This window comes from Camelina sativa, chromosome 20, assembly GCF_030686135.1.
Source record: "Camelina sativa cultivar CO46 ecotype springtype chromosome 20, ASM3068613v1".
In the NCBI taxonomy this organism is placed as follows: domain Eukaryota; kingdom Viridiplantae; phylum Streptophyta; class Magnoliopsida; order Brassicales; family Brassicaceae; genus Camelina; species Camelina sativa.
Genome location: NC_141899.1, coordinates 28,765,304 through 28,789,575, shown reverse-complemented (window position 1 = coordinate 28,789,575; position 24,272 = coordinate 28,765,304). Strand labels below are relative to the sequence as shown.

At 39.6% G+C, this 24,272-nt stretch overlaps 1 protein-coding gene, 1 non-coding gene and 1 pseudogene across 3 annotated transcripts; 2 read left to right on the top strand and 1 right to left on the bottom strand.

Annotated features, from left to right (window-relative positions):
• The first annotated feature begins 1,759 nt into the window (after nucleotides 1-1,759).
• On the top strand, nucleotides 1,760-1,866 carry LOC147919519 (small nucleolar RNA R71). The gene has a single exon (XR_015594265.1). It is a non-coding gene; the product is annotated as a small nucleolar RNA R71 (small nucleolar RNA).
• A 9,049-nt stretch (nucleotides 1,867-10,915) lies between these two features.
• LOC104771486 (putative inorganic phosphate transporter 1-3) lies at nucleotides 10,916-12,676 on the bottom strand. The gene is made up of 2 exons (XM_010496016.2): nucleotides 12,267-12,676; nucleotides 10,916-12,149 (listed from the first exon to the last, which is right to left on the bottom strand). Exons 1-2 carry the CDS (start codon nucleotides 12,665-12,667, stop codon nucleotides 10,997-10,999), a joined length of 1,554 nt encoding a protein of 517 aa, XP_010494318.2. The 5' UTR covers nucleotides 12,668-12,676; the 3' UTR covers nucleotides 10,916-10,996.
• Nucleotides 12,677-13,714: 1,038 nt separating this feature from the next.
• Nucleotides 13,715-15,772, top strand: LOC104772758 (putative LRR receptor-like serine/threonine-protein kinase RKF3 pseudogene; annotated as a pseudogene). The gene is made up of 2 exons (XR_015592298.1): nucleotides 13,715-13,795; nucleotides 14,078-15,772. The product of XR_015592298.1 is annotated as a putative LRR receptor-like serine/threonine-protein kinase RKF3 pseudogene (transcript).
• Nucleotides 15,773-24,272: the final 8,500 nt, after the last annotated feature.

Sequence of the window (24,272 nt, the reverse complement as noted above, 5' to 3'; positions counted from 1 at the left end):
TAGGAAGGTTGGTTGGGTTATAGATGTTGAACTTCATAGCTACACCCTCAGCAATGTTCAAGGTCACAAGACCTTCCTTGACATCAATGACTGCTCCAACAGTGGCTAAGAATGGCCTCCCAAGAATGATAGGATCTTCAGGCTCCTTGTCTATCTCTAGAACCACAAAATCAGTGTAAACCCTTGCTTTCCCTATCTTCACTGGAATGTTCTCCAACTTGCCAACCACATCTCTATTTGACCCATCAGCTAGGCATATATGAAGGTTGGTGGACTTGAAATCAGTGTGCCCAAGCTTTTGTGCTATGGAGTATGGGATCACACTGATTGATGCTCCCAAGTCACATAGGCATTGGTTGTAGTGGAGATAGCTAAGTGTGCAAGGCAGATAGAATGGCCCTGGATCCTTAAGCTTAATTGGGATGATCACTCCTCCAAGGTCCTCAAGATCCTTCTCATCTTGAGCTTGAGCCTTCTTCTTTGACAAATCAAGCAAAAAATCTCTATAGAGAGGATATGGTTCATACTATTCCAAGGCATGTCCTCCCTCCTCTTCTTGATAAGCAATGATGATCTCTTGTATGGCCATCACTTCCTCTTGTTTCTCAACCACAACTTCTTCCTTCAAAGCTTCCTCATCCTCTTGTTGCTTAGCCAACATCTCTTTTTCTCAATGATTTCCCTTAATTCCTTGATCCTTTGTGCTTTGAAACGTCCTGGGAATGGTAGAGGTGGTTTGTAGGCAGGAGAACGTACTTAGCAGGTTTAACAGCTCTTGATCCTTCAGCTCGATCGACCACTCGATCAGGCACTCGGTCGAGTGCTGGCTCGAGTACCTGGTCGAGTGCAATTGTGGATTCAGATTTCTCTGCACAAACTTCACTCAAAGCTTCAATAACTTACCAATCCTCCTCTTCTTGAACATCATTGTCCTCGGTGACTTCCTCATCAGAGATATGGATGGCTTTTGCAGTGAACTCCCTTGGATTTTGAACAGCTTTTCCAGGGAGTTGATTTAGGAGCAGAAGTAGAGGCAATGTTGCTCTCCATATACTTCACTCTAGAGTTGAGACCTTCAAACTTCATGTTCAGGTCATTATACTAGGATGTGAGCCTTTGATTCAATTCAGCAAACTGTTTGGCTTCCTCAATCTTTCCTTGTGTTTGCCCAATCAACAACTATTGCATCATAGCTCTTAAGTCTTGTTCTTGGTTTTGGTTAAACCCTGGTGGGGGACACAACTGAGGCTGGAACACTTGATGTTGTTGTTTGGGGACATAGTTTTGTTGCTGTTGAGGCTGTTGAGGTGGGTACACTTGGTCATGTGGATTGGCCACATTGGTGCTTCTATAGGAGAGGTTGTTGTTCTTGATCCCTCCTTGGTTGTAGCCTTTGAATCCACCTTGGTTTTGCATATAACAGAGATCAGCATACTCATTCTCCCCTTCTTGAACTTGAACCTGTTCTTCACCAATAAAGTGAATGGACTTTTGTTGGCTAAGGAGGATCTTATCAAGCTTCTCATTGACCATCTTCAAATCCTTCTTGTATTTGTCCTCTTGGTCAGTGGAGGTGGACCTTATGGTTCTGTCATAGTCCTCATTATAGTTGCCATCTGACTGAGCAAGGTTCTCAACTAATTCCCGTCCTTCTTCCACATTCTTGTTGAGGAAGTTGCCATTAGAGGCTGTATCAAGAAGCATCCTGATCTTGGGAAGCACTCCTCTATACAATGTGCTTAGGAGTGACTCATTGCTGAAGCCATGGTGAGGACACTGAGTCTGAAATACTTTAAACCTCTCCCAAGCTTCACAAAAGCTCTCATTGTTTCTTTGAGCAAACCCAGAAATTTCATTCCTCAATTTAGCAGTCCTTGCATTTGAGAAGAATTTTGCCAAGAAAGCCTTCTTGCAAGCATCCCATGTGGTTATTGCTCCAATAGGAAGAGGCATCTCCCAAAGGTGAGCCTTATCTCCAAGTGAAAATGGGAAGAGCCTCAACTTGAATCCATCCTCACTCACTCCATTAATCTTGGTAAGACCACAGATTCTATCAAATTCATCAAGGTGGTCTAGAGGATCCTCCATTGGCAACCCATGGAACTTGTTGGCTTGAATCATGGAGATCAATCCACTCTTGATCTCAAAGTTGTTGTTTGGCACTGTGGGAGGCACAATACCAGCTCTCTGGTTGTGTGTGTATACCAGCTCTCTGGTTGTGTGTGTTGGGTGCATCTCCAGCACCAATGTTCCTTGGTCTTGGAACTCGATCTTGTTGCTCCATTATGATTGGAACTGCTGGCTGTTGTTGAACTACTCTTCTTCTCTGATTTCCCAAACCCTTTGGCAGCCTGTGGATGTTGTCAAGAGGCCTTTGAAGATTGTTTTTCCCCTTGGACCTTGTGTGCATCAAAAGACTGAGATACTGACTCGAACAGGTGCACGGTCGAGCGCAGGCTCGAGTGAGTGGTCGAGTCAACTGGGAACTGGTGTCTAAATAGATACGCTGTCTGACTCGATCAGGTGCTCGATCACTACTCGGTCGAGTGGTGCTCAAGTGGGTGGTCGAGTGGTACCTGAAATTCAACACAGCCAAGCAAAAGAAGATTCGAGTTCAGCAACTTCACAAGTGTATAAACGAACTAAATCTTAGACTAATAATGATCCTGAATGTCACAAAAACACTCTCAAATGGGCAACGGCGCCAAATTGAAACACACTTTCAAATGGGCAACGGCGCCAAATTGAAACACACTTTGTTAGTGGTATGGATTGATGGATGTATGCAATGGTGAGATATGAAATGAATGAATGGCAGGGTGTTTCAATTCCCCTTATGCAACTGTAGTACAAGAGGTGTCAATCCAATCTGAGGGTTGTGAACAATCATGATGTGTATATGAGCCTAAGTTAAGCCAAATATGCAAAGGATGTTTGTCACTAACAATCCTATTAATGAAATGTAAGGAGCAGAAAGTAAAACTACTAGAACTAGATGCTGAATGCAAATGGAACAGAATGATTATCACTAAAATGAAGCTAGAACAGAAATAGAAACTATGCTAATGAACTAATGCAAGACAATACTGAAAAGGGAAATAAGTAAATGCAACAGTAATGCAAATAGAATGAGACTAGAGATAAGACAAGACAACTACAAATCATAAACAAGGAGTTCTGGGGATGAACTCAAGCAAGCACTCGATCGAGTGTAGATCGAGTGCAGGGTCGAGCTGGATAAATCCGTGAAACAGAGCAATGCAAGAAAAACAGAGCAACACAAGAACGAATCAAACAACAATCAAACAGCAGGATTAAGACTTAAAAATCAATAAACAAGGAAGGCCTTGAGGAGGGATTCATGGGCTGGACTAATGAATGAGGTCATCTAACTTGGTCAACAAATCTCAAGCAAACTTTGAGCTAATCTCTAGACATATAAATCTAAGACAAGTTTAATCCACTCTCATGGCAAGAAACAATCAAACCTATGCATCTCTAGACTTGTTCTCACATAGTAAAGAGTCTACACAAGCAGGCATTAAGCAATACATCTCATACCAACAAGACATCTAATCTCTTAGCAAGCCTAATGGTAAGCTCTAGATCTAGCCTTCTCTATGCTCCTTAAATATTGGTGTGATGCTAAGATGCTTGAAATCAAACCCTAACCTCTCAGTTCAGGATTAGCATTAAGAACATCTAGCCTAGAAGAGATTCTACCACAATCAAGCTTGACCAAAGCAACCAAACCTCAAACACAGCCCAGCCTAACCCATCCTCAAGATCCTAAGCTATGATGAACATCAAAGTTATAAACCCAGAAAATACTGAAACTTGCATCAAATGAAAGATAAAACAAAGATCTATAACATTCAAGAAGGAATCAAACACGAATTCTTAATATCTTGAAAGTTATGAAACCAACAAAATCCAAGAATCTTATGTTTTCTCTCTTAAAAGAGTACAAGATCTAAGGAAAATAAAAGTGCAAAAAGAATAATTCCCAAAAGGGTAAACACTAGGTTTCTGACTATTCTAAAAAGCTGGACTCTTTTGTGGCTGCAGGTACAAGACTTTATATAGGAGAGGAGGTGGAAGCCCTAAAAATACTAAAAGACAAAATAGTCAACGGCTTGGTCAACTTGACCCTGTGCTCGGTCGAGTGGCTGGTCGAGTTGGCTTTTCTTCTGCTTCCTCCACTCGGTCAAGTCCTCCTCTGCACACGGTCGAGTGTCTGGTCGAGTGTGGGGTCGAGTTGGACTCTAGACCTTGGTTCTTCAGCCTTAACTCTCTTACTTTCCCTTCATGATTGCCTCACTTCTCCTCAGCATTGCTTTCATGCTCCTTAAGCTCCAAAATCATCTGATTATGCATGAAAAGATGCAAATGCAATGCAACTAAACTCTAATGCATGATTAGTCCTAAAGCTATGCAATAATGGTAAAAATGGATAGCAAACGATGCAAAAGATGTGAATAAACTTAGGGAAAACATGGTAAAATATATGAACATCATTGATTTGAATTGTCGTTTTGGCTCAATTTGGTTCAATTGAAGCTCCTAACGATGTATTTAAAGAGAAAGTCGACGAAAAGGGTTTTGGGGAAGTGTTTTGTCGCTGTTTAGAGAGAGTTAGAGGGAGAAAAGTGTTCTTGAGAGTTTTGAGGCTTTTTGGGAGATTCTTGGCTTGGATTGAGAGATTTGTTGCTGTGGAGTGAAGATCTTGTGCTAGGAACAAAGGAGAAGGCTTCTAAAGGTTCGATTCATCGTTGTTGAGTTAGAATCTTCCTGCAAAAGAGGTGAGTGCATGACCATGGCTGATCTAAGCCTGAGAATCCTTTGTTTTGCTTGATTTGTTGTTGTTTGTGGTGTTTTCTTGTATGTTTGTGGTTGGGATGTGGTTCCCATGTGTTTCCAGGACTTTTGGGTGAGTTTGGGTTGATTTGGAGGAGATGGTAAACGGTTCTGCGACTTTCGGCTTCGAGCAGAACGATCTGTGGAGTCAGTGTCAATCGACACCAGCGGGTTATCGGTCGACACCAAGTTTTTCAGCAGTGGCTGATTCTTTTTTTTCCTGGTTTGTTTGTGTTTGGTTGCTATTTGTTAAAATTTAGTTTCTAAGTATTTGTGATATACTTACGCATCTCAATTGTTGTTTGTGCTGTGCAGGTATGTGACGTGGAATCATGGCGATGAGGAGGAGGATGATCTAGGGTCTCTTTTGTGTGTTGTTGGTTATATTGTTTATGTTAGAACCTTTCATAGAGTTATGCTAGGTTGTTGGATAAGATTAATTAGGTATGTTATTGTATTGTTGATATGTTGGTTTGTATTGTTGGTATGTTTCCGCTCTGTATGTTGGGTTATTGTTGGTTTAATGTTGAATGGTGGTTTGGTTGGTTTAATGTTGAATGGTGGTTTGGTTGGTTTAATTAAGTAGTATGAGATGTTTAATTATATATTGTTATAAAAAAATAATAAAAATAAAAATAAAAACAGGTCGGGTTGTTTCAGTTTGGTATCAGAGCCCTTATGGTTCTAGGGCGGGTTAATAGAACGGTCTAGGGAATTAATTGGTGGAATTATTTTCCTGTTGCTGGATGCATGATGTTGTGTGATGGAATTGATTATGAGTAGTTAGTCAATATGTTGTGGTATGGAGTCCTAGTATCATCCTCATCGAGCCTTCAATGAGATTCCACGGTAAGTTGTTTTCTCTGTTGTTAGTTGTGTGGTGTTTTTAGCTTATGTGCAGGAAGTGCAGTTGGCTATTGACAAGTTGTTGGAAGCGGTGGATCACGCCGGTATCAAGAAATACCGTTGGCGGTAATTTCTGAAAATGGATGTGTTGGAAATGGATTTCCGAGAAGTTAAGTTGGGGACTTACTTCGTCGAGTGTGGCTGGAGTGCCACTGGTTAACTAGTTAGTAATTCGCATGCTGGTCAGGTGGGGGTCTAAGGGTGTGACCGGTGTGCTTACTGATGTTGTTGGAGGTCCAACGGGTATTTGGAGTGTGGCAACAGGTTTTGCTCAGACCGAGATGACCGTATTGCGGATTTACTGAAAATGTTGTTGGAGAGGATTTTATAAGATGATTAGTTCTAATGGAATCTTGATGTGAAATGGGTTAAGGGGATTATGTAATGCTGAAAATAGAAAGTTTCCATAAATAGGAAGTTTCTAAAAATGGAAAGGTTTTCTCAGAGTTAAGAGCTTTGCTGTTTTTGGAAAGTGTATGGGAGCTATCTTGAGGTGTGGGGATGTTTCTGGTGTGACCTGGTGGTGGTCATGGAGGTATTCGAGAAGGAGTATATGGTGGGTAATAGGACATTGCAATGTTTTACGCGGAGCATGGGAGGTAGTTCTTACTGGAAAGTGCTTAGAGACGTCCAGACTTGTTTGCTCTAGGGACGGTGGTTTCTGAACAACTCATAAGGAGATGGTTGTTCTCCTGAGGGGATGGTGGTTCCCTTGGATACCGATAGCTTTAGGGGTGGTGGGCCCTGAGAGCGGCAGAGGAGATGGTGGTTCTCCTAAGGAGATGGTGGTTCTCTTGAGCGTATGGTGGTTCCCCTGGTACCGAGATCTCGAGGGTGACAACCCAAGAGTGCGACGGTATGACTCGAGGAAGGTAGTCTGAGAGTGAGATCGGTATGGCTCAAGGGTTTTGACCTGAGAGTGGATGAGTTGAGAGCAATTAATGTCTAGGACGTGTGGATGAGCATAGAGACCAAATGTGGAGGTCAAGATTGATGGTGGTTAAATCTCGGGTTTAGTTTTGACCAATGGGGTCAGGATTTTGTTTTATCGGTGGGGTTAGGATTGCGTGGACCAGTGGGGTCCAGGTTGTGTAGACTAGTGGGATCCAGATTATGTAGACCAGCAGGGTCGGGATGGTGTTGACCGGTGGGGTCGGAATTGAAAGACCAGTGGGGTCAGGGTGGTTTGGACTAGTGGTGTCCTCGTTGCGGTAGACCAGAGGGTTAGGTGGCACAAACCGTTTCGACGGTGGTTGGATGAGTTTTGCGGTCTGGTAGCGGTGTTTTGCAGATTCGAGGACGAATCTTTTGTTAGAGGGGGGGGGGGGAATTGTAACATCCTCGAACCAAATTGTGAGTTTTGGGAGTGGGTGTCGACACCAAGGGGAGTGTCGATCGACACTAAGGGGAGTGTCGATTGACACCATCAATTTTGGTTTGACCGGGTTCATTTAAATTGTCGTTTTGTCTCGGTTTGGTTCAATTGAAGCTCCTAACCGATGTATTTACAGAGAAAGTCAACAAAAAGGGTTTTGGGGAAGTGTTTTGTCGCCGTTTAGGGAGAGTCAGAGGGAGAAAAGTGTTCTTGAGAGTTTGGAGGCTTTTTGGGAGATTCTTGGCTTGGATTGAGAGATCATTTGCTGTGGAGTGAAGATCTTGTGCTAGGAACAAAGGAAAAGGCTTCTAAGGGTTTGATTTGTCGTTGTTGAATTAGAATATTCCTGCAAAAGAGGTAAGTGCATGGCCATGGCTGATCTAAGCCTGAGAATCCTTTGTTTTGCTTGATTTGTTGTTGTTTGTGGTGCTTTCTTGTATGTTTGTGGATGGGAAGTTGTTCCCATGTGTTTCCAGGACTTTTGGGTGAGTTTGGGACGATTTGTAAGAGATGGGAAACGGTTCAGGGACATTCGGCTTCAAGCAGAACGATCTGCGGTGTCGGTGTCGGTCGACACTAGGGAGGAGTGTCGATCCTCACCAGAGGGGTGTCGGTCGACACCAATTTTTTAGCAATGGTTGATGCATGTTTTTCCTGGTTTGTTTGTGTTTGGTTGTTATTTGTTAAATTTTGGTTTCTCAGTTGCTTGTGTGTATAACCCAGTAGATGGGAGGATTGCCTCACTAAGTATTTGTGATAGTACTTACGCATCTCAATTGTTGTTTGTGGTGTGCAGGTATGTGACGTGAAATCATGGCGATGAGGAGGAGGATGATCTAGGGTCTCGTTTGTGTGTTGTTGGTTATATTGTTTATGTTGGAACCTTGGTTAGAGTTATGCTAGGTTGTTGGATAAGACTAATTAGGGATGTTATTGTATTGTTGATATGTTGGTTTGTATTGTTGGTATGTTTCCGCTGTGTATGTTGGATTATTTTTGGTTATATTGAATGATGGTTTGGTTGGTTTAATTAAGTAGTATGGGATGCTTAATTATATATTGTTATAAAACAATAAAAAAAAAAAAAAAAAAAAAAAAAAAAAAAAACGGGTCGGGTTGTTTCAAGTTGGATCTTGACTTTGTGTAGAAGTAGTTGAGAAAGACTGACTTGCATCCTTCCAAACTAGTAATCGATTCGGGAGGTAGAGACTTTAACTATCTATGAGCCTTGTCGGCTAGAGAGAAGGGAAAAATCTTACACTTCAAGTAATCTTCGGGAATTCCATCGGTTCTTGTTGTAGAGCAGATTTCTTCAAAAAGATCAATGTGGTTCATCAGATGTTCAGTAGTAAGGCCATGAAACTGATTTTGCTTCACCAAGCCAATAATTTGAGTTTTAATCTCGTAATCACGTCTTGGAAGATGAGTGATTCGGATAGCAGCATGGTCTTGAGTATATTGATTGGGAGCATCATAGTCGACTATGGTACGGTTAGGTGCGGCACGTCTTAGATGGTGCATATAAGCAGGTTATCTTCTGCCAGCTTGAGGTAGTGGTGGATTAATGATAAGAGGAGACTGGTGAGGAGGAACATCGAGGTTGTCTCCCACACCTAAAGGATTAGCATCATGAGGAGCTTGATGATGGTCTCAGCCAACCAACAGGTCGAGTTGCGGATCAACGGCTTCAAGGTTGGGGTTACCACCTTGTGCTAGGATCGGTTCTCCTTGCTCGTTGAGGGCAGGAGGTATCAGCAGTTGGTCGAGGTTAAGGGGACCTTGGTCCTGGTTCCTTTCTTCAGCCATGAGTTGTTATCTTCGAAGTTTCCTAATTTCACGTTTTAATCGATCAATGTCTTGAACTGGAGATACAGTTCCGGAGGGTTGACTCCTAGTCATGCACTACAAAATCCAAAAACAGAAAATAAAAGGAAAAATAGAGTTTATCGAAAAACAAGAACATTAAAATTAAAATTGAAAAAATCAAAAGAAAAATTCAAAGTATCTTAGACTAAAGTTCTTATCAAATTCAATGGGCAGCTAGTTACTCCCCGACAACGGCGCCAAAAAGTTTTGATGTGTGTGATTTTTCACTACAAATCTTTTACCTGAAAAAACCACACGACGACTGAAAGTGCACAGTTAATCAATGTAGTATTTTAGGATTGAACCCACAGAGAATAATAGCTAACACAAATTGAATTAAAAGAGAAAGAACTATGGCTAAGACTAAATAAGAGATTCGGGTTTTGGTTTTCCTATAACTATTGCAAATAAAGAAAACGTAAATAAAAACGGTTTAAAACTATAAGACTAAGGATTTGGGAGTCATCTCAGGGTTTTCATGGTTCTAAGCAATATTAAGTGTCATGATGTAACAAGTAACTACTAATTTTGGTCTAAGTTCTTAACTACGAAACACTAATGAACTAACAAGCTATTGTCATAGAATGAAAGTCTAAAGTCTTCATACTCCGTTACTCAACTTACGCAGGCAACGACACATGTCAACCAGCTAGTAAAACAAGTTCGATACATTCACCAAACTCCGCAACTCAACTTACGCAGGTTACGACGTGAGATTTCGGTATAACGCTAGTTTGGAGAAGTAGGATAACGTGGTTAACGCTCTCGTTCTCTAGATCATCACTTGGTGATCTATCCAAGCACATGCATTAAGAAAAATATGTCCCAAAAGAACTCTAATATAGAACCAAAAATAAGAACTAACAGCTTAATTGAAGCGAACCATGAATTCTCCTTGAATCACCCCGTAAAACCCAACAAAGTAAATTACTCGCTCATGATGCAAAGAAACAACATTGATATTATAGAGTATAGCATCAAAAACGAATCAAATAACAAAAGGGGTTCAAAGGATACTTCTCTAGTTGTCACAAAAGTAACTTGATTCCCAAAAAGCGGTGAAAGTATGAAAGAACTCGAAAGAGTAGAAAGAGAGATGGTGGATCTTCAAGCTTCAAAGGAGCGGCGAGCAGGAGAGCTTCTCTTGTCATCTAGGATCGCACGGCAAGGGCAGTTTAAGAGGCAATGAAGAGCATACTCTGAAACTCTAGGTCTTAAAGAGTATTTATAGGGTTTTGTCTTGGATTAGGGTTTGTAAGGGTAAAAACGTATTTTTTTTTTAAATGCAGGAAAATGGGCGGCGAAATGGTCTTCTAGAACTTGGTCAAGGTTTGGACTGGGCCGCCGTGATGGTTACGTCAGGCCTTCAATAAAAGCCCATCAGCTGGATGGTTATCTTTACATCAGTCTATAACACGTTTCGGTAAAATGGGCATATCTTCCGGATAGCTGAACGGATTGACTTGATTACACTTCTAAGAGAAAGATGACTCTCTTAGATTTCCATAGTCCCCAAAAACGTCAAAATGTGAGTTCTGTAAGTTCTTCAAAAGTGGCCCGTACTGTAGAGTTCTGAATCTGTCCTGAAACATGTTTTGCTTGTCTTTTGGTGCATTTTGCTATAAAACTTGTAAAACTTTGTTGAAACCTGAAATATTTGATAATAGATCTTTTCTACTTGAAATCTTATCAAACTCTTCCTAAATGCGAATGAAAACTATAGCTAATATGGATAAAATAATGATGTTATCAACTGTGTATATATATTATTTTGGTTATGGATATAAAGTTTGGAAAAAATAGAAAAGATATGGACAATACATATTTTCATTTGTTTGCTTCTTAGGAGTTCGTTGGGAACAGATCAATGGTTACACAATAAAAACAAAAAGCAAAAGTAAAGGTGCACAATATACAATATCACAAAACAAAATGAAACATTGAAATGACAAAAACGAATAACAAATATGTTGTTAAAATATAACGGCGTAATCATTTCTCAACCTCAGCTTCACCAGAGAGTTCTTCAAGGGACTTGCCCTTTGGCTCTGGGACAAGGAATGTGAAGAGCATACCAATAAAGTTAATAACCCCAAGCATGATCAATGAGTTCTTGACTCCAATACCCGGTGGGTATCCTGCGTCTGTCTTGGTCGCATCCTGTGATTGAGCTGCATACAAGAACCCGAAGGCTCCAACAATAGCTCCAGCCTTACCTGTAGCGGCCGATATTCCATGGCATGTAGACCTTAGTCTGGCTGGGAAGATCTCAGCCGGGACAATGAAAGTGGTTGCATTTGGTCCAAAGTTAGCGAAGAAAAAGGTGAGGGAGTACATAATCACAAATCCTATACGGTTGTCTGGTTTGATCCAGTGGTTGTAAGGGAAGGCAATGGCAAACATAAACACCGTCATGAAGAAGAATCCCATAAGTTGAATTGCAAACCTTCCCATAATATCAATAAATGCGACGGTGAACCAGTACCCTGGTACAGTACTGCAAAGTGCGATGAGAGTCTGTGCCCTAGCGATCTTGAAAACCTCATGAATGGCATTCATGGTGCCTGCCTTTGGAATCCATCCAATGGCCGAAAAAATATCCTTTTGAAATAAATTTTGGCTGTAGAAAGCAATGTCAAGCAAAAACCAAGTTGAGGTACACCCAAGGAGTGGAAGACCATGGCGTCTAAGGAATTCCTTGGAGAACAAGCCATAGTTGAGTTTTGGGTCGTCCGCCCTTTCTTCAACCTCAAGCTCTACTTGTAAGACCTTGGACATGTCTTTGGTGGCTTGTTTAATGTCCTTGGCAACTAAAGCAGTGTAACGAGCAGTTTCAGGCATCTTCATACGCCAATAGAAGGTCATGGCCGCAGGTATAGCGCCAAACATGACAATGATACGCCAAATGTAATCAGCCTGGGGAGGCGTTGAGAGAACCCTGTCTTGGTCATAGGTCGGCGAAGGAAACTGTTTGTCGAAAATGGAAGCAACTGCAAGAGCCACAAAACCACCAGCCAAGATACCGATACCTTGCATAGCAAAGACGGCAGCGATGAAAGCCCCACGAGTCTTCTTGTTAGCATATTCAGACATGATGGTGGCTGAAAGAGGGTAGTCACCTCCAATGCCAAACCCGAGCCAAAACCTAAACATAACCGTTCAAATGTTAATATTTATATTTTATTTGTTTTTGGATGTTTCAACTATCATGTGTATGATCGACTGTTCATGAATAAAACAGTTTTGACCGTGATTATTGTACCTGAAAAAGCAAAGAGTGGTCATGACACCTTTGGCTTGGTTTCCAAAGGAGAGACCGGAAGCAACAGAGCACACGATCATCATGATCAAAGTGATACCGTAGACTTTTTTCCTACCTAGCTTGTCACCAAGCCATCCGAAGAAGAGCTGACCAGCAAGAGTCCCACAGAGGGCCACACCATTGACTGCTGCCGCAACATGAGGGGGAAGGGAGCCAGGCTTTGCTGACTCTGGATTGAAGTAATAGAGACGTCCTAGGAGCTTCGTCACCAAGGACACACAAAAGAGATCATATGCATCCGTAAAGAAACCCATACCGGCGATGACTATTGCCGTGAAATGATAAAGTTGCGTCTTCGCAACATCGAGTGCTTTTAGCACTCCTAGTTGCTGATCAGCCATCTTTGTCGATTTTCTCTCTCCTGTTTTCATGAAGTAAAAGTTAAATTTTGTAATACAATTTTTTATAAGTTAAAAATATAATCCAACTAACAGAGAAGCTTTTGAAGTTATACATATAAATAAATCATTTAAGCAAGTGCAAATTTAAATTTGAATGAAGATCATCTTATAAAGTAATTTTACCCTCACGTTGCGTTAATTGGTGCCGGAAGGACGAGGCAAGAGAGAGAATTATCGATATCAAAAGAGAGAGAGAGAGAGGTGGTGGGGGTGTGACTGTGGTGGCTGAGACGGTCGAAATTTATAGAGGAGATCGGAGAAGCATAGTCTTAAGGGTATATCCACATTTTTATTCAATTTTAATCATATTTCTGCTTTTTTTTGTTGCTCTTCTGGATTTGGATTTGGTATACATTGGAATGGTCTACACACATCATTTTTTAAAAATCTTTTACTTCGTATCCTTTATCCAACTATCCATCACATCTATGAAATTTCTTATCATGGACCCTTTCCATGTTTGGTTCAAGTTGAACCATTCAACTAACTAAATCAAAGAAGTCTCCCTCTTAAATGCTATATATTACCGTAAAGGGGGTAAGTACCTTTAAATAGCACTGATTCAAAATAATCCACACGAAAAGTGTAGTCTTCAAAAAATGTTATAATAATCCCGCTTACCTATAGCCCTGTTCTTTTTCAAGTCGCTCATCTAGCGGCTGCGACCGATTAAAACGACACTGACAACTGCAATCATTAATCAAAACGACAACAGAAACGGAGAGACAATGACGGAATGTGTCTACTCTGGCGAGAAAAAAGTGTTGCTGAGGAGAGAAAGAAGTCGCCTGAATTTCTGGCGATTATCGCGGCAGCTCATTTCAGCGTTAACGACTCTTTTTTACAACGGCAACGGACTTTCATTCGTAACAGTAACAACATTCTTTATTCATTTTTTCTGTCGCAGTCGCTAAATCAGCGACTTGAAAAAGAACAAGCTCTATATATTAAAAAAAGGTTATAAAATGTGTGACTTACTACCAATGAATGGACACGAACGTTTTTATGGGTACGAAAGTAAAATTGCAAATCGAAAAAGATTACAGATGTGAAAAGCACATAACATTGGTAAAGATGCAATTACATTGTAGTTGGTATCCTAGATATAATTAAGTCTCATATTTACTGAAGATCAAGTTGACTTTCATTAGACGAAATTTATCGTTTATGAAAGTCAACTTAAAGAATTTTTAATTAATTTAAAGTGTAAACATTACTTTCACATAAAATGTCAACCATTTTCTTACAATAAAAAAGTTCCTAAAAATTATGTAAATAATTAGGCTAGGTATACACAAAGATATGTTCAAATCATTTTCTAGTACGCTTTATGAGTTGTATATAATATAGGTCATTTACTCTAACCATCTCCGTAAAACAGGTTCCTTCCTCCCTCCCGCTGCTTCTGCCGCCTCTTGCTGGGATGCTCTTCAGTCTAACATCTCCGATTTTCTCCCTGCCTTCGATGTCCGATCAAAGTGTGGTTTCAAGACGCCGTGGATCTCTCAGGGATGCATGAACATCACCACCAGGTCTCACTTCGAATCCCTCATCCCTAATTCCTCCCTTTCCACCACCTTCATCCGCTGTAACACCTCTCTCCAGAGCAATACCCCTTGCGCCTCCTGCACTCAGAGCCTCTCCGCCGTTCAGGCCTATCTCAACGGCCCTTCCCTCGGTAACAATGTCTCCGACTGCTCTGCCTTCCCCTCTATCTACGCCGCTGCTTTCGCCAATTCCTTCGGTCCCACCGACTCTGGCACCGCCAAATGCTTGTTTCAGCTCGATTACGCCTCCTCCTCCTCCGGTGGTCATAATAATAACGCCAAGAAGCTCAAAATTGCAGTTTCCTTGTCTGTCTCTCTCGTCACCTCTGCTTTGGGTATCACCGCTTGGTTATTGTACTCCCGGCGGCTCAAGAAGAAGAAGAAGATAGTTTTCAAGCCTACTCAGTCTAGGCTAGATTCCATGAGCGAGAGCACCACTCTTGTCAAATTCAGCTTCGACGAGATCAAGAAAGCCACCAACAACTTCTCACGCCACAACATCATTGGCAAGGGAGGTTACGGGAACGTCTACAAAGGGGTCTTGCCCGACGCCACCCAGGTTGCTTTTAAGAGGTTCAAGAACTGCTCGGCTACAGGGGACGAGAACTTCGCTCACGAGGTCGAGGTCATCGCCAGCATACGCCACGTTAATCTCCTGGCCCTCAGAGGCTACTGTACAGCAACCACTCCTTACGAAGGCCACCAGAGGATCATTGTGTGTGATCTTGTCACTAACGGTAGTCTTCACGACCATCTCTTTGGAGACTTGAAGGAGACTCAGCTTTCCTGGCCCTTAAGGCAGAGGATCGCACTTGGCATGGCCAGAGGTCTCGCTTATCTTCACTACGGCGCACAGCCTTCCATTATCCACAGGGACATCAAGGCCAGCAACATTCTCTTGGACGAGAGATTCGAAGCCAAGGTTGCCGATTTCGGGCTGGCCAAGTTCAACCCCGAAGGAATGACGCATATGAGCACCCGTGTGGCCGGCACAATGGGATATGTGGCGCCAGAGTACGCACTCTACGGTCAGCTGACAGAGAAAAGCGATGTGTACAGCTTTGGAGTGGTGCTTCTGGAGCTTCTGAGCAGGAGAAAGGCGATCGTGACAGACGAGGAGGGTCAGCCTGTGTCAGTGGCAGACTGGGCATGGTCGCTGGTGAGAGAAGGCAGGACACTGGACGTGGTGGAAGACGGGATGCCAGAGAAGGGACCTCCAGAGGTTCTGGAGAAGTATGTGCTGATAGCGGTGCTGTGCTCTCACCCTCAGCTCCACGCAAGACCGACAATGGATCAAGTGGTGAAAATGCTGGAGAATAATGAGTTCACTGTAATCTCTATACCTCAACGGCCAATCCCTCTGGTGGCTTGTAGGGATGAGATTGACCGCTCTGTTAGTAGCAGCAGCGGCTCAGGGAAGCTCACTAGCCCCACGGGATATCAGGCCTTCTCCTTCGGAGGTGATGATATTGGACCCTCTGGGAACACAAATATGTAACCTCTGTGGATTCGAAGTGAGACCTGGTGGTGATGTTCATGCATCCCTGAGAGATCCACGGCGTCTTGAAACCACACTTTGATCGGACATCGAAGGCAGGGAGAAAATCGGAGATGTTAGACTGAAGAGCATCCCAGCAAGAGGCGGCAGAAGCAGCGGGAGGGAGGAAGGAACCTGTTTTACGGAGATGGTTAGAGTAAATGATTATTTATGATTTATATTAGGTCAAACTAAATCCTAGAGGTAAAGCCTCCCACTAAATTTCTGATGCATGTAGTTTTATGCTCCGCACTAGAGTATATTCTTCCAGGTCAAATATTATTGAAACTAGTTAAACAGTCAATGCTTAGCATATATAGATTGATTAAATAGTAGTTTTCAACAACAGCAAATCAATAATATAGTGCTTTTTATTTAAATTTTACGGGAAGAAACAGTTATATCCCTAACAGTCTAATGTATAAAACAAATTAAAAGTTAGGGTTTAACATTTCGTGTTTTTAAGTTTAGTTATTTTTTCCCGCAAAAGCACTATATTTTATTAATCTAGATCAAATAGATTAGTCTCAAGAGCCAACCACTCTGAAACCTGATGACTTGGAGAAAAACACACCTCGTATCCGAGTGCTTAGCAAGTCGATCGACACAAACATTATTGTTTCTAGAAATATGAGAAATTGTAAACACTGAAAATTTAGTCCGAAGGCTAGTGAAAACATCCAACTCAGTGGAAAATATAGGCTACTCTTCAACATCGTCAGTGACCTGTAAGGTAACTAAACAATTCATCTAAAAATGCACTGAGGAAAGCCCTTTGTCTATTGCGCTCTCCATTTCCCACAAAAGAGCACCGAGTTCAGCATGAGGCGCATAGATGTAATGAGTCGTACATTGGAGACCAATACATCGCTTAGGACCAGAAATAAAGAAGCTCCAACCAGAGAAGCAATCCATACTATCCCAAGATGCATCCACCTAGCAGGTGAAATTCCCACGCAGTTCATGTGTTGCATCATTTAATTGGCCATCTTCCTCCTCCTCCGCTTGTGACGTAGCGGAAGCTAATAGGGATAGAACTAGAGATCTGTTGATTTCTCGGAATACCGGATAAATAGGATTGAGAGTTCTCCTCTCAGGGCTTTCGCAAAAGCTCTTGGATTTTGTGAATACTCTTCAGAGTGGTTTATCAAAACCTCTTTAAATCTTTCGATTAATCAATTCATCAATAACTGAATATAATAGGAGGTCTAAGAAGGCTATATATAATAAAGCATAAAACCCTAAAACATAGAATATTCTGGAATAATTATAATAAATATATTAAATTATTATAATAATAATAGATATTTGGAAATTATCCAAATATCTCGCTGCATCAGATCTCGCCGGCCAAAAAAAGATTCGTCTTCGAATCTTGTATCTTCGGTGCATCAGCTCCCTCCGGCCAAGAAAGATTCGGCCTCGAATCTTCAGCAAGGTCTTCAACATAGGAGATTTTCGCAGATCCATCTTCATCTCCATTTTTTGGTGTTGCCCAATTTTTGTACGGATACGGTCTGACTCGAACTTTGCACGAAACCGGTACAATCCGAAATTTGCACAAACTCGGTCTGACCCGAAATTTGTATCGACCCGGTCTGACCCGAAATTTGCACGAACTCGGTCTGACCCTAAATTTGTACCGACCCGGTCTGTTCCGAAATTTGCACGAACCGTATCTTGCCCGAAGTTTGCACAGATTTCTTCTCCTGCAGAAAACCCTAATTTTGCACGGATCTGTTCTATTTCCGGGTTTTGCATAGACTGAAACTTCAACGACTTCTGCAGAATAACCGAAATTTGCACAAATCGAATCTTCTGCAAAATTATCACGAACCGGAACTTGCACAGATATGGCAGAAATCGTGTTATGCACCGATTTCGCACAGATCTGGGAACGCCCGGATTTTGCACGAACGAAATCCTCCTCATAAACATCGTAGATGGGAAGACCATAAAACTCTTTGCACTGTCCGTACAAGTCTTCTGAAAAAATAAACGGACATAAATCCGTAGGATAGAGACACCCAAACATCATAGTAATCAAAGAACCGATTCGGCTCTGATACCAATTGACGTAGCGGAAGCTAATAGAGATAGAACTAGAGATCCTTTGATTCTTCGGAATACCGGATAACTAAGGTTGAGAGTCCTCCTCTCAGACTTTCGTAAAAGCTCTTGGATTTGTGAATACTCTTCACAGTGGTTTATCAAAACCTATTTAAATCTTTTGATTAATCAATTCATCAATAACTGAATACAATTAGAGGCCTAAGACTATCCTCATTGATGTTTTTTATTAGAAACTTTTACAATAAAAAAATCAAAGTAATGAAAAGGTATGAGAGAGGAGAGAAACGTTTCTTCATCAAGAAACATTTGAAACGTTTCTTGCATTATTAGACTATCCTCATTAGTTCAACTTTTTTAAAAAATTAAATATAATCAAACAATTAAAATATTAATTTATTTTGTTTTTAAGAAACTCTGTAGGTTTTTTACTGATGAGGATAGTTTAAGAAAGCTATACATAAAATCCTAAAACATAGAATATTCTGGAACAATTATAATAAAAATTTTAAATAATAATAATAATAATAATAATAATAGATATTTGGAAATTATCCAAATATCTCGCTGCATCAGCTTGAGACTCCACAACCTCAGCCAAGAACCATGTGGGAGTCAAGTCCCACATCCGATGACCTTAGTGGTCAAGACGAGTTGAATCTCAAGAATAAATGTTTAGAAAAAATATGTGTATTAAGCTTTTGCCTTAAGAATCGAATGTCCTACTATGGTTACAATGATAGGTATTATATTATAAATTAAAATGAACTCTTGATCAATACAATTATTCTTCATAAATGCATACTTCTTGATACTAGTATTTATATCGTGACGTTTGAATCCCTTGGTTTGACTGAATCTACTTTTAAGTCCGGAAATCACTCATTTAGTTTGATTTCCTCGGCAAACACGCTTTTTGGTTCAGAAACCCAAACTCCTTCTAGTCTGACTAACCCCAAACTGATCTTTCTCCCTTCCGGGCTCTTGAGCTTTCTCGACACATGTTGCATAGTGGCCCCTTGACCTTTGGCCTATTCACTTAATGTTGACCAGAACCCGGAGGTGTTCTTGGCCCCAACATCAGCCCCTAGTTTTGTGAACTGGTCAGTTTGGAGGACTTAAGCATTAAAGTGGGCGTGAGAATTTAATTCGAATTCTTTAATTACTTTATGTCCAATTAGTGTATCCTTCAAATACCAAAATCTTCCCTACGTGAGCCTATCCATGTCCGACGGTCAGTTTTCTACGTATGAGAGGCTTTAAAGACTTGTTTACCGTCCCTACAAATTATCATATGATCTTTCCCAGTGTTTTGTCCTCACTCGCACAGTTCCGACAATCACTTTCCGGAAGGTCACCCATCCTGAAAGTACTCTAGCTCAAGCACGCTTAACTCTAGAGTTCTCTCATGAACCTTGACAGAAAAGATAATTGCACTTTGGTGACATAGGTGGCCAAATCAGTTCTTTTAAACCTCTATGCAAGCCGGGGTGTCATAATCACCTTTTTCGAGGTGAGTGTATGACCATGAGCTTATCTAAGCGATTGAGATTGTTTGATATGTTTGTTTGATGTATAGGCTGGATTTTTATGGATCCATAATTGTATTCCTAGGACGGTTGTGTCAATTGATGATTGTTCATTGGTTTGATTTGTTTCATGATTTATGTGTGGTTTGTGATCTTGTTTTGCTTATGTGTATAGCTCGTAGATAGGAAAATCGACTCACTGAGTATTTGTAATAGTACTCACGAACCTTTTTCTTGTGGTGCAGATAGAGTGTGACATGAAATCATGACAATGAGAAAGAGGATGATCTAGGATCTCGGTTGTGTGTGGTTCATTTTTTATTATTGTTTAAATCTGGTTAGAGGCTTGCTGGGTTGGTTTGTTATGTTTCCGTTGTGCATGTTGATAGTTGGTTTATGTTAATTGAAATTGTTTTTAATCGTTTAATTGTTGGTTCTTTGTTTGATGGTTTAATAAAATATTATGGGATATTTAAATATAAAAAATTAAAACAGTCGAATCGTTTCAAGTTCTCAAGTCGGGCCGAAGTCCTCTCAAAAACCTTTTCACCTAAGCCTGCTCACCCTCCATAGCCTGACATTCATACACTAGGATTTGGTTAAACTCCATGCCGTAATCACGAACCAATAAATCCCCTTGAGCCAGCTCTAAAAACTGTGATTCACACTTATCTACTGCCTCTTGCGACAAAAACTTGGCATTAAATGCTTCAACAAAATCACCCCATGCCATCTTGGCCACCACAATCCTCCATTAAAGTTGTGTATCACCATCAAGGTAATGAACCGCCAAATCAACACGGTACTCCTCGGGACACCTAATGGAATAAAAATTCGGTTCCAACATTCCTTAGGGTTGGCACAACCCGAGAAAAATCCTGTGCCTATCCTCTACATATGCTTCGCCCCATCATCCTGAGGTAAAGATGGGATCTCCTCCGCAACAACAACTCTTGGCTGCACCTCTGCCATTGGTGGCACTATTAGAGCCTGCATTGGTCCCACCCATGGTAACCATTCCAACAACAACGTCAACTATTCTGCCAAGCGATCATCTGGGCCATGGGCTAACCATGCTGCAGCACTAGGGATGTCAAATGGGTTGTCCATTTGGACATTCCCAAATGTCTATCAATATTTTTGCCGAGATTTTTCTTGTACGAACGGATGTTTTGACGGGCTGGTGTTTTTAAACGAGCGCAGGTGATAGCATGCACTGTGTATCAGCGTAAATTCCAATGATCATGTTCACTACAAACAATTTGAGTTAGCCTCATTTAAGAGTGAAGTCTATACCTAATATATATAAAAGATGAATTTAAAAAAATTGAATGTGAAGATCATTACCAGTATTCTAGATTCATGAAGATGATTTGTATATCTGCAGCAAAAAAAATTGAAGATATTTGTTTTGTTGGATAAGTGAAAAGTGTTGAAGAGATCAAACGAGGTTAACTGGTTATGTAAGTTCCTCCATAAATTGCGAAAGGAGACGGGTTTTTATGCTGGATTATATGCAGATCATCATGTTATTGTAGGTGGATTGTGGACATTGTGGCTTGAAACCCAATTTGGTTTTTCTTTTTTGCATACAAATCAGAGAAGAAATAAAATTTTCAGTTTTAAACAAAATATTTTTGGGTGATTCTTATTGATTAGATAACTTGTGATTTATATAACATACATAATAAATTAGAATTTTGTTTTATATTATTTAATGAAAATTCAAGTAAATACTTTGGAAACTGATGGATATATTTTTTTTGTATTGTAGAGATGTATATATATATACTACTAGACTAGGACCCGCCTATAGTAGGTTTGTATTTTTTTTTGCCCCTTGTACAAGAAATTAAAAAAAGAATTGAAAATAAAATGAGATGATATGTGAAAATCTGAGAATTAATTATTTTGATTTTTCAATTCATTATTATTTAATTTTAAGTTCAATATTCTTATATATTTCTAAATACTATTTCAGATTTCTTATTCATATGTGAGTGACATTATATAATGTAATTTTAAAAACTACAATATCTATTAGCTCAAAAGTTCAGTAATATATTATTTCTAGATTACAACCTTTTATATATACATCTTATTTCATACATGTTTTTGTTTACAAATTTAATTAGTAGGTTTTTACTCTAAATTGTATGTAAATACTATGTTAAGTTTAATCAACCCAATCAGAAATTTAAGCATACAAAGTAAAGACTTATAATCTAAAAATATGCTTTTAAAGAAAATATAAGAAATTTTCATAAAACACACTAAAAAATGTTTTTCTTTCACAGTTTGACAAAGTCATTGAGACTTCTCATAGAATAGCCACAAGATAATTTTTGAACAAAAATATCATTGTAACTAAATTCTCTTAGTTTGGTTTCTTTCTCAAATATTATATATATTTTACTTGATTTTTTAGTATTATGCAAATAAATAAAAATAGAGAAATGGAGAAAAAAAAAAGTGAAAGTCGAGAAATTTTGTAATTAGAAAGCACTTGTTTTCAATCTTTGTGGAAAGGAGTAAAAACCATAAATTATTTTTGGACAACTAGATTTCTACTCAGAAAATTATAGTTCATCCATCTTCATACAAACTATTTTTGATGTAATCGACTTAAACCCCTCAACACTTTAAAAACTCAAATTTTTGGTTTTTTAAATTTATAAGCTAGATTTACAAGATTTAGGTGTAAAGGCATTAAAATGTAAATGAAAAACAAGGTCTATGAAAAATGTGAACAGTGGCTGCAATATTAGAGTTGCAGAGGATACACTGCAAAAATACAATTATGTCCTCTGTTAAAAACATACTTATGGACGTATATAATAAATAAATAAATATTATGGACGTACACCAACCCAGAACATAAACTAAATAAAATAACATTATTGTGTACAAACGTACACTAATAAATTATTATCATGTACGTACATGACAATTGAGAAATTTGGTATGTGAATCTATTTGGTTCATTGTTGTTGTGTACGTATATTATAATATCTTTGATGTAATGTACATTTATTTGTTTCATATGTGTTGTGTACGTATATTGGAAAACAGAAATTTGGTTTTATTTGCATTAATGTTGTTCTGTACGTACACTGTAAGTAAAATTGATGCTATGTACATCTATTTATTTCATTGTTGGTGTGTACGTATATTAGATTTTATTCGATATATGTGATGTAATGAAAGTGAAACGACCAGACCCGTTTTTTTAATAATAAATAATAAATAATAATAGTAATAATAATAATCTAAACTAGTGATTCTATACTTACTAGCCACTTAACAACAAATACACAAAAGCGGATAACATACCAATACAATTAAACCAATAAATCTAATTACCAATATTAATTCATAATAAAGGAACCCACAACCTAAACCACATTCTAATGACTCAACTCTAGCAACCTAGCAACCCAGACAACCTAAACCACGATCACAAGGCCTTTACCTGCACCACAAACACAAATTGAGATGCATGAGTATTTGATAAACACTCAGTGAGACAATCCTCCCATCTACTAGGCTATACACACAAGCAACTCAGATACCAATGTCCAAAACAATCAACAAACAAAACATGCAAACCAGGAAGCAAGTATCGTCTCACTGGAAGGGAGGTGTCGACCGACACCAGCCAAATATTGACCGACACTGGCTATTGGTGTTGACCGACACTACCCCACAGTGTCGATTGATGCTGCTCCATGGTGTCGGCCGACACCCTCCAGGTGTCGATCGACAGTGACTCTGCAAACGCGATCCGCTCGAAGCCGAGAGTCGAATCTTGCTTCTCATCAACACCAATCCATCCAAAACTCAATCCCAAAGCCATATGCATCCGTAGAAACCCTACAGCAACCATAACAAGCAAGAAAAACACCACAAACTTCACCAAACAAGCGAGACAAAGGAAATCTCAGGCTTAGATCAGCCATGGTCATGCACTCACCTCTTTGCAGGAAGATTCTGACCAACAGCAACGAATCCAACCCTCCTAGCAAGCTTTTAACACCCTCCTAGCCTCAGATCTCCCAAGAACAGCCAAGAAATCTCACAATCTCTCCCGAAACCTCAAGAACACTCCTTTCTCTCTTTCTTTTTTCTCTCAAGCGTCGACAAACACAACTTCCCAAAACCCCTTTTCGTCGACTTCCGCTTTAGTATCACGGTTCCATGGTTTTCCCTAAACCAAACCGATCCAAATCGATAATTAAGCCAATCTGGTCGAACCAGAATTTATTGGTGTCGATCGACACCCATCCCCAAAACTTACATTTTGGTTTGCGGATGTTACATGTACATACTTCAGAAACTTAAGGTATGAATTAAAAAATACTATGTTACATAATATAATTAAAATTATTATTATTATTATTATTATTATTATTATTATTATTATTATTATTATTATTATTATTATTATTATTATTATTATTATTATTATTATTCATTTTTTGTTTACTGTAGCAATGAGACTTCATTGAACTCAGTTATGGGGAAGAAATGTAACTAGATCAGTTTTGGTTTACTTGTTTGAAGGGTAAAGTTGTCTAAAAACTGAATGATGGCTAATATATAAAAATTGATTTTGACTATGACCTAAACTGATTAAAAAACTTACTATATGACTAAAGTATGAAATTTACCCTTTAAAGATTCACTAAATAATAATACAAATATAAAGAAAATTAGTAACGATAAGTCAATATAAAGTTTGAGAAATATTGCTGTGGCAAAATTAATAATATAAATAATTGAGAAATTGTTAGAAATTGAAACGACCCGACATGTTTCTTTTTTAAATAATAAATAATAAATATAATAATAAATCAACTACA

Bases quoted from the DNA above. Each gene is read 5' to 3' on its own strand.
- LOC104771486 (XM_010496016.2), bottom strand. From the start codon at position 12,667: ATGGCTGATCAGCAACTAGGAGTGCTAAAAGCACTCGATGTTGCGAAG. The intron at 12,150-12,266 runs GTACAATAATCA...GGTTATGTTTAG, and splicing joins ACCACTCTTTGCTTTTTCAG to GTTTTGGCTCGGGTTTGGCA.